Genomic DNA, 11,198 nt, shown 5'->3' on the forward strand with positions numbered 1-11,198 from the left:
AGGCTCTAAACTAGTACTGGTAGTGTCAGTGCTGTATGTCGCTGCATGTTTTGCCACAGGCTAATTCTCACTGTCCCCAAGCAGGACCCAACAGGTTAAGAATTGTTGAGTTGTGTGATTATTTAAATGAAACAGGTGAAATGATTTGCACTAATCAACAAGTCTCTAGCATGCACTTCTAAAACATAAGATGCAGAATAAAGTAGACTGGTTTGTTATGGAATGCAATCTGCATAACACCTACTTGATTTGCAATTAACACAAATTTGAAATCATTATGGAATATAAAAATTCACCAGTAAGTTTATTTAATTGTTATAAGGGTAAGCACAAAAATTGGTTGATAATTTGTGAGTGCACACCTCAGCAGATTTTCACCAAAGGAACACTAATCTGGTATGGGACATGCCATGACAGTTGACAGCAGTCAATCCTTATCAGTCCACTGTAATGAATACCATCAAAATATCTCAAATCAGACTTCATAAATTTTGCTAAAATGGTTTATTACTGGAGTGTGCTGCCAAGTTATCAGAGGGGCTTATACTGACAAGCAGTATATATGTACATATTATTTAAATGTACAGAATTACATAATGTGCCAGGCTTATACTATACTGGGAATGTTTGCCGAGTAGATTGTATACATCTGGGATAATTGGCCAAAAATTAATAAAGGACTCATCAGAGCCCTCTGCAGAACGTGCCTGGTTCATCATTTGGCAAGGGGATATGTTACATGGCATAAAGTACACATTCAAAAAGCATCTCCATTTTACACATTTTTAACAAAACACAGTGTATTATTTGGTCTTCATTCTACAATAAATGGAACAAATCTATAATGCACTATGCTTACCTTTTGTGATCTTCCACAATCCACACACGTGAATAATAGTCCATTACAACTTCTTCCATCCTCTTTACGTTATACAATCATAAGTAAATGATAAACACCCTTTTTGTGACCTAACAAACAAAGCCAGACTGAATATGTATTGTGTGATTTCAAAGTTCATAAAGGCTACCTGCCACTTCTGAATGTTTCTGAAAAAACGATTTCCTTCAGCTCTGAATAAGCTTTATATCTCAATTTTAGTTTTTTACAGATTTTCCTGGCACTGGCACCCATCCATCCTTCTACTTTCCCAGCCAGTCACTACAACTGGGAGAAAAGTACTGGGAAAATAAGTAAGGACAGCACCCCAGTTATAGGAATCTTATGCATCGTCTCAGGAAGGCTGCAATTGCATCCAGCACCTATGGACTGCAACAGTGGCAAAACATGTCTGGAATATTTCCCAAAATATTTCTTGTGAGAGGAAAATAGCAGAAACAAAAATTACACAGTGGGAGAGATTTAGAAAAAGGATCAATGAATTGGTGTGTTTTTTATAATAGTACAATCAGTTAACTGACTTTGGGCCAATCTCTATAATATCACCCATAATGAATATACAAAATGTGGCGAGGGAATACGACAGATTCCAAAGAGCCGCACATTGTTCTTCTGATCTATGCAGTTGCTTCCAGCAGTATATTTGTAGTATTGTTAAGAAATGGACTATGACATTTACCGAATTTAAGTTTGTAGTGTAGGGTCAAGGATTTCAGTTTCTTGTTGACAGGTGTTGTAGAATTTCTTCCCTTAAGATTACCTTAAAGTGGATATAAAAGCAACAGAATACGGACAGTGTTTGTGACCCTTTTGTGGATGGTTAAAACACTGAATCACTAAACAAGCAAATGGGTCTGTCAACACAACATAAATATCCTCAAATGAAGACAAAAATATATACTGTTATATCACTATTATTTATTGTGCAAAGGTGGTGCTACATGTTTCAACCTTTGCTAGGTCATCATCAGGCATTACAAGAAAACTAAAACAAAATTCTTAAAGTGTCTTAATATGAAGAATACCATCGTCTGGGATGTGGCGCCATGTAGATATTGTGTAACCTGACGTTTCGGAGGAATGTATCGCCTCCATCTTCAGGGTATAAAAATCTGCAAGCGAGGAACCAGAGTGAGCAGGTGCAAACATCGGTTTACACAATATCTACATGGTGCCACATACCAGAAGATCCCCGCCATGAAAACCTCAAAGTTTACATGTCTTAATATGGATCCATATTATGATCCATTGTCATCATCACAGTGAATCTACTTTTGGTGAATGTGGACTAGTAATAAACGCAAGCACCTTATAATGTGTCAATGCAACCCATAAGCTATCCCTATAATAGGCAGTGAAGGCCCACAGTGTTGTGGGCTCAGCTCACAGATGGTGATAAAACTGTCAGCCTAACGCACTGGTTCCCCTTTAGCCCCCAGGAAGATTCCTTGTACTCATTTCTGTTAAAGGCTGAGTTGAACCCGCTACCTTCTGGCTTGTAACATGGTGCCTCAACCAACTACACTATTGTGTGCCCCATGCAACCCATAAAGATTACTAAATTACTATGCACAGTGTAGATGTATTGCATGACAAATGTTCCGAGCCACGACACCGTCACATTAAAATTTTTAAAAATGCATCAAAATAATAAACACTTTCAAGAAGAATCTACTGAACTAATTTTTATTTATTTAATACTGTACAAGATTGTTCTACTGCATAAAACTAGAAATAAAACATTAATAACACCTACTGTCGACATGTTTATATATTTATTAACATTCTATCAACAAATCTCCAACTTCCACACTAAGTACCAATTCGAAACAGCAATAATATACTTTAACTGGAATGAGGAATGTAAGAACGTAAGTAGGGTCTAAGATACATCAAACTGCACACACACTTCAATTAAGAACATAACCTGGAATATCTGTAAAGGCCACCTTTAATAGAAGGTGCAAGATCAAGATTAAAGGTGCGGCCACACAGAGCACTACACTATGTTCACTGCACCACGTGACCACACAGAAAGCTATGTTTGGTATGAAACTGCTCAGTCTTGAATGAAATGTTGGCCGATACTGTGCCATGGGGGGGGGGCAGCAATGATTCTGACGATGAGCTTTTGCTGTTACTTTCCTTTTGTAAATGTAAAAGGAAGTGGGTGCATGGCATGAACTTAAGAAGAACAAAGTTTGCTGAATTTCATCATCTAATAAAGCAGTTACATGAAGATGAAGTTAAATTTAAAGAATATTTCCAAATGAATGGGGTTGATGAAAATATTTTAAGTTCTTCACTAACAGATAAAAGAACAATGTTTGTACATTACCTTGTGTATTCAATTCTCCAGAAATCATGACCCAGGCATTACCCCGCGTGTTCTGGTTCCGATATTCTTCTAACCCTTTGTTCCACAAACATGGATACTTCCTTACTTCTTCAATTAATTCCTCCAGTATCATTTTCATCTAAGCGAATACTGCGCTGAATGATACATAACACATGTTGTAATCAGAGTGGGAAATTAGTGAGGCGCGCAGCTGACACCTGGAAGCGAGCCCAGTGCGCATGCCCATCCAGCGCAATGTTTTAAAAATATAGCCGAGAATCAAACACACTGCGACGTAGCTAACATAGTGAACATAGCATACGTAGCGTACTGAAGTCTGTGTGGCTATTCACATTGGCAATAAAGGGAGATATTTTTCTGTTTGTATAGCGAACACAGTGGACATAGGGCTGTGTGGCCGCACCTTAAGTCCCTGTAATTATTTTAAGCACAATGCCAAGAAGACACGTGGGGAATGAAGATACACCTCATCTCTTTTGTTTACAATTTACATTACAGTAAATGAACCATGCAGTTTCCATTCTGCCATTAAATCTTTCCCTGTATGATGATGCTAATGTGAAGAGTAAAATTATTAAATGTGTAGTGTTTGTAAATACAAATTTTTACAGTATGTCACAGTGAACATAATTCTCATGCCTTGAAAGCACCAACTGCCAAGTCCTGTTAAATATACGCCAATTTCCAACACCTGACTATAATAACAATAAGGTATAGATATATTTCAACAACTATCAGGTTTATTTCATAAAGCCATCTCATTTGGCATACACTTTATGAAAGTCTAGTAAATAAGAGTTTTGGATGCGCATGACATGTATCTCCTCCTTGAAGTTACTTCAGAGCAGCCTGATAATTCTTGTGGAGTTCTGGTTTAATGTCATATACCAACTCTAAAACTTTTGTGATTACCTGTTTCAAAGAAAACAAATACATATTATTTCAAGAATGCAGAACATCATCAAAAATTTCAGTGCACACGCACCACAACTATTTATGCTACATGTACAATTTGTCATAAGATTATGTTTTACTGTGAGAAACCTGTATTTTTCCACTTCACTTCCATAATCATACCTCTAAGGGAAAGTTACAGTCATCTATTGAACTAAGACACTCATTTTACCACAGAACACTAAGATTCATACATGTCTCACCTCCCTCTCACTTCTTGCATATTTATAAATAATTAGGATGTTTTAGAGTGGAGGGAATGAAAACTCTTGCCCAGTACAGGGAATTTCATGAGATTGAGCCTTACATGGAGAAAGGAAAAGTAATATATTATTATATTAATATATAATTAAAAGTAATATGTTAAACAGAGTGGCTTGCAGTTCTGTCCAAATCCCTTGTAGTTTGCACGTGAATACTGGTGTATTCAGTCTCCCAGTAGCAGCCCAAATATTTCATCAAGACTTTCTATGCTATAAAATGGCTTCAAGGCATCCACCAAGAGTTAAGTAGCTATGAGGGTGAATGGGACAGTAAGAGTAAAGCTTACCTGGCCGAAAACAAATGTACCAACATCTTACAATAATACAGCAGAAGACAAACTACATGAAAAAGATTGACAGCAACCTGAACAAGATCACATGATCAAATGACAAAGGATATTCACAATTTTACAAAAAGATTAGTTCATTAGAAGAGAATCTTCACATGGATTCAGAATCTCAAGGAATTTATTTTTATGTTGATAACAGTTTTCAGACTGATAGTAGGGGAAATTAAAGAATGCCGTTAAGTTGTACTCATAAAAATTTTACAAAAGCAGATGTCAACTGATGTTACCATCTCAGAAATACTCGTATACTTGTTTTATCTGTTATTGCACAAATGTGTCATAATTAAAGAAATCCACTGGGTGACTATTAGTCAGCTCTCAGCTTCAACCCATACCATTATAGAATAGCACAATTCTTGGTATCGGGTATCACTGGCACAACAATGACAGCTCCTGCAACTGCAATTGAGGTCCTCCTTGGACTCCCCCACTGCACTTGCAGTTGAAGGCTGTGGTCAGAGCAGGAATTTAGACTCCACTGCAGTGATCAGCAGAAACCCAAATCTGAAGTTTCTGGACATGCATACATGACTCAGGACATGAATGAAGAACCCATCCTACATATGGGGATTGGTAAAATGGTACCATGACATGTCTATGACAAACCACTCAGTCACAGGGCTCAAATGGATTCTGTAAGAACCCTGTCAGAAGAAACAAGGAACTGTTAAAACTAGACAGAAACCAGTTATGGTGGATGAAAAGAATACTTACAGAACAGAGTCACGTGAAAGGAAAAAAATTGTACAGGCAATAACCAGAAGTCATACAAAATCATGAGAATGAACATGTTTGCAGCATAGGACTAGGCAAAGCCAAACATAGAAAATATAAGAGGCTTAAACTTGGAGGTGGTCAAGTTTATGACCATTCAAGTGACTAGCTACCATTCTAGCATAACAGAACACAGGCATGATATGCTTTGAAAAGCCTTGACTGACAGAGGGCTTGCATATGGTGCAATAAGGAAGACTTTTCAATACCATGCTATATGTGCAATACATATATTTGACAAAAGACTAAGTATATTCATAAGAGACAAAACCCATCCTCTAATCAGAGAGGATATTACATTAGGACTTGGACTGCAAGGGTTCAGGTGAAAAAATTTCTGATCATAAGCCTAAAGGGGATTGGTTCCAAGAAGAACGACTGGCGGTGAACCACCCGTAATAAAATAACTCTGACTTTGACTGAAAGGATGCCTCTTCAGAATTGGACTAACAAGTAGTTCTATTTGTGAAAGATGCCTAGAAAAAGATGAATCAGGCATACACATCGTCACCTGGGCCATTGCTTTGTGGAACCAGGTGACCACCAAGATGACCCTGTAAGTAAGATACTACATTTCATTCAAAGTGCAGAATCGTTGAAGAGCTGAAATAGAGGAGGATGTACAGTTGATTACTGAAGTTCATCCTGAAAGGTATGCCTACCAGATATGCATTCATCCACTTCATTCATTCCTTTCACTACAATCTGAGTATTTCATATAAAAAGGAAAAGAAACTTTAGTATGTATGTGTAATGAATCAATTAAATAATACAGTTCGAGAGCTAGCAGCATTCATAATACTGATAGGAGGGATTTATGAAGTATGCTGTTGAGCTGGCCTCAGGTCACAGATATACCAAGTTTCATAAAAACTGGTTCAAGCAGCTAAAAGTGTGCGCACATACACACACAACACACACACAGCAAGGTGACCTCACAAGCCTGCCTTGATTCTTTTTCAAAATAAGGAAAAAAGAATAGGCTAAAAAAATGTTGTACATACAGCTTCCTTGTGTGTGTTGACAGCCTTCTGCATCTCGTCTATCTTAACTTTAGTGTCAGCTTCAATACGTGCAGCAACGTCTTCCTTTGAACCCATGTGCTAGAAGACAATTTCATGCCAGTAATATTCTTAATATAAAAGTACACCTTATGTATTCTACTTGCATAGTATTCATACCGCCACAGAAATCAATTCTGATTCGATTGAACTCCATCATTTTGTTACATCAGTCTTACCACCATAATAATTTCTGGCAAGGAAAAGTCAAAGTTCATATATTTACAGCTACCATCTAACACTACAATGTGACCCCATGTACTTTGGTAGGAAGCTGTACACAGAATTTTGGGTGGGCACCAAACGAGAATTTCTTCATGTCAGCAGGAAAGCCCTGAACAACTTACAGGTGCAGAACAGAATTTTTAACAGTGGCAGCCATCACAATAAAGTATCATTCTATGATGATTCTGGAAAATGACCTTACAGGAGTCATTTCAAAACTCCATTCTCAGTGTAACTTATGTTCAAAGAGGCAACCATATCCAGCCCACTAATCCAGAAATGAGGCGTTTAATTCAGTCCTTTAAATTAAATGCAATGAATATTATAAATTATAAAAAATGTATACCCATGGCTAAATTCTGTCAAATCTGTTTGCACTTGTTCTGGAAGAGGGGCGTGAAATTTATGAAATGTTTCAAAGGGAAAGCAACATATAAAAGCTTGGGAACCACTGCTCAACACTCACTTCAACGTCAGTCAACCTCTTGAATGCAAATACACAGAAGTAGCATGATCCTGAGAAAATTTGCAAGTTATCAAGTCTTACAAATGAAAACATTTTCGGATGACCCAACAACTAACCTTGGTTTCAAATTCCTTAAACTGTCGTTCTCGCTCTTGCCTGTATTTCTCTATCTCATCTTGGGCCTCTTCTTTGGCTTGTTTTAAGCGACGTGCTTTCCCTGGAATTAAAAATTCTGTATTTATTTCATATATAGGTCACACCCCCTTCCACCTATTAGCATCGGATTTCTCTTTCCCTATACAAAATGATTTTTCAAATTTATGTCTATAATAATTTACACAAATTACTTACTTTTTCTAGCTTCTGCTACTTTCTCGGCAGCACGTTTTTCAGCCGCTAACAGTTGTTGGATACCCTGCGTCTGGCTAGCCATCTTCTGCGTTCAAGAGATCATATGACATGCAAGTTACCCTTATTAGCGGCAGATCACGTTTCGATCGCCATTCCCATAATGAGCACGGATTGATAAGTATAGATAGGCAACTGCATATTCTAGGAGTGTTGTAGAAACATGGATAACTATACTAGCGTCATAACTTAGTTTGCATGAGTTATGTAAATAATCTCAATAATTCTAGTAAGGCATTGGGAACACAAAGGAAACTGACAACCGCGATTTCCGCGAATTGTTATCAGCCTAAGTTAAACACATGTTACTGAATGGAGCATCGAAAATTGAGGAAACGGCAACGCAACTCGCGGAGAGACTGAGCAACTAAATATCCAAACAACGGATCATGCCAGTCTTCTGGCAATTGCGCTGTCGTGTAGTGTAGTAGTATCAGGTGTTCTACAAAACTTGAATACCCACAATTACGTGCGTGTATGGTCGTGCGTTATATGTAAATTGGTAAATATGAATTTTGATTTGATGTGGTTGCGAAACGAAAGTAGACATTTGCGAACGAAGTTACAGCTCCATATTAAACATATTTGTGTATATGAATGTTATGCTTACTACCACAAATGAAGTTAGAAACAAATAAATTCTTTCAAGCCTAAAATTTTTTAGGTTATCATGAACTGTCATCTAAACGATATTTGTTTTAAGATATGTTCTGCAACTTTCGGTTTATCACAAAGATTGTCTGTTGAATGTGAAGGAGTTCTAAGAGTACCGTGATGGTGTTATAATTTTTGTATTTAAGATTTGAGGCTTTCACGGAAGAAAGCAGTCTTTTGGGATTTGGCACCGTGTATATGTGGTGTTAACCGACGTTTCGGAGGAAAGTATCGCCTCCATCTTCAGGGTTAACACCGCATATACACGGTGCCAAATCCCAGAAGACTGCTTTCTTCAATTTTTGTATTGCTTCCTGCAGTATAAACATGAAAACGACATGTGCTGCTGCTGGGTGCTTGTCATCCAGCAAGCAAGGCATCACATTCTTGAGCTTTCCAAGGGATCCAGCAAGGTATGTCTGTTTTAATTCATGGTGTAATTACTTTATTATGTGTTGCTTAATCCTTTAAAATGTTGGCAGTGCAACCATTACCAAGTAGCCCAGAAAAGTTAGTAAAATTTAGTATTCAACCTATTTGTAAACCTTTAACATTTATTTTTAATTTGTCTCTTTGTACTGGAATTTTTCCTGATCAGATGAAGATTGCCAAAGTTCGCCCTATTCATAAGAGAGGACGAATTCAAGAATTATCTAATTATAGACCTATTTCACTATTATCTGTTTTTTCTAAAATCTTTGAAACATTAATATATAACAGAGTAGTGAATTTCTTAAATAAACATAATTTGATATCTGATGCCCAAAATGGCTTTAGACAAAATAAATCAACTCATACAGCACTGCAATCATTTATTGAGGATGTTCAGAAAGCATTAGACAATAAGTTTTTTGCTTTGGGTATTTTTTTGGATCTTCCCAAGGCTTTTGATGTGATAAACCACAAATTACTGTTGGCTAAATTGGAACTTTATGGGTTTAGAGGAATTTCACTCTCTTTGATGAGATCATATCTTACGGGTAGATCCCAGTTTGTAGAAATTGACCATGTTGATGCCAAGTCTCCAAATCAAAAATCATTCTCCTCTTCGTGTAAGGAAATAAAGTACAGTGTTCCTCAGGGTTCGGTTCTGGGACCTCTTTTGTTTTTAATGTTTATAAACGATTTGCCTAAAGCTGTTCATGAAGCGAAAGTTGTTTTATTTGCAGATGACACCAATATACTAATTATTGACAAAAATCTTAAATCTTTAAATGATAAAACTATAGTTTCTATGCATCAATTAGAAAATTGGTTCGCGGTAAATCATCTTATTATTAATATTGAAAAGACAAAAGCACTCTTTTTTCAGGGACGTGGTCCCCGTCAAATTGATAAACCAGAACTTTATTTGAATAATAAGAAAATAACATACACAGCTAATTTAAAATTTTTAGGTATATATATTAGAGAGAATTTAAGTTGGTTCTCTCACATTCACCGTTTAGTTCAAAAATTAAACAAAACCATCTATCTTATCAAATCCTTACGAGATTTGGTCAGTCTTCCAATTTTGAGAAGTGTGTATTTTGCGAAATTTGAATCTTTATTGAGATATGGTATTATTTTTTGGGGCTGTGGTCAAAAGGACATTCAAACTGTATTTAAAATCCAAAAAAAAATGTTTAAGACTGATCAAAAGAGTCAATAACAGGATATCGTGTAGAGAATTTTTTGGTGAATTTAAAATTTTAACCTTAACTTCATTGTATATCTTTGAGACGTTGTGTTTTTTTAAGGAAAAATACGATATATAACATCTCGTATTCAGATGTGCACGGTTATAACACAGTACATAAGCAGAATTTGTATGTCCAACCATGTAACACCTCACGTTGTAAAAGGAGTGTGATTAACATGGGAATAAGATTGTATAATAACTTGCCCTCTCAAATAAGAAGTATTCAAGAGTTCAAGGTTTTTAAACGTCAATTAAAGGATTACTTGTTGTGCAAAGCTTTTTATTCCCTTCAAGAATATTTTTACAAGAATTAGCTTAATAATAGAACAAAGATACTTAGGTAATTTATTTTAGCTATTGCATGTAATTTATAGTTTAGCTTTTGTTGCCTTATTATACTCATCCACTGTTTTATAATATTTAAAGGACTTATTATGTTATTTTTCTATGGTTTTTTATATTATTAGTCATTTGATGTGATGTTTAATCTCATATATTTTTTTAAAAACTGACTTGTCCAATTGTACATAATGTAACAGTTATGGATATTAAATCAATCAATCAATCAAACTTTTGCAGTGAAAGAAACCTCGTTTCTCATAAGCCCTGTAAATATAAATACTTCTGATGTGGAACTCAGGCATATCAATCATTGCAGCAAGCCACAACACTGTATTGGCTACAGGTAAGGACCACTGCTTATGTGAATTATGTTCTGTTATGAAAGAAGTGGCTAGCGAGAATAATGAGAGCTAATTTTTGAAGTAATTGTCCCAAGAACCCAGTTGTGATCAAACAAACGTCATTGTCATCATCATTCATTACTTATGAAATTACATCAATATACACTTTTATTATAAATCTTATTTTACTGTCTTATGTGCAACTTTTTAAGTTTTAAATTTTAAACTTAAAGTTAATAAATAGTTTCACATAAGACAGTAAAATGAGATTTATAATAAAATTGGAGAGTGCAATAGGATGCTACAATACAATCTTATCAATACAAAAGTTATGTAGGATATGTCAGATGTTTTTAGAGTAATTAAAAATCTTTGAAAAGCAGATCACACTATCAGCAATATGATTTATGAGAGAATAAGCT

The 11,198-nt window shown here is 35.9% G+C and overlaps 1 protein-coding gene across 1 annotated transcript; it reads right to left on the reverse strand.

Annotated features, from left to right (window-relative positions):
* Positions 1-2,563: 2,563 nt before the first annotated feature.
* On the reverse strand, positions 2,564-7,817 carry LOC111874525 (V-type proton ATPase subunit G). The gene is made up of 4 exons (XM_023870095.2): positions 7,702-7,817; positions 7,467-7,567; positions 6,603-6,701; positions 2,564-4,169 (listed from the first exon to the last, which is right to left on the reverse strand). The coding sequence occupies exons 1-4, from the start codon at positions 7,781-7,783 to the stop codon at positions 4,092-4,094; spliced, it is 360 nt and encodes a 119-aa protein (XP_023725863.1). The 5' UTR covers positions 7,784-7,817; the 3' UTR covers positions 2,564-4,091.
* Positions 7,818-11,198: the final 3,381 nt, after the last annotated feature.

The sequence above is a fragment of the Cryptotermes secundus genome, unplaced genomic scaffold, assembly GCF_002891405.2.
Source record: "Cryptotermes secundus unplaced genomic scaffold, Csec_1.0 scaffold735, whole genome shotgun sequence".
Classification (NCBI taxonomy): Eukaryota; Metazoa; Arthropoda; class Insecta; order Blattodea; family Kalotermitidae; genus Cryptotermes; species Cryptotermes secundus.

Coding starts and splice junctions, on each gene's coding strand:
- LOC111874525 (XM_023870095.2), bottom strand. CDS start 7,783: ATGGCTAGCCAGACGCAGGGTATCCAACAACTGTTAGCGGCTGAAAAA. Junction 7,568..7,701: donor AGTAGCAGAAGCTAGAAAAA/GTAAGTAATTTG, acceptor TTTTAATTCCAG/GGAAAGCACGTCGCTTAAAA. Junction 4,170..6,602: donor TCAACACACACAAGGAAGCT/GTATGTACAACA, acceptor TCTTTGAAACAG/GTAATCACAAAAGTTTTAGA.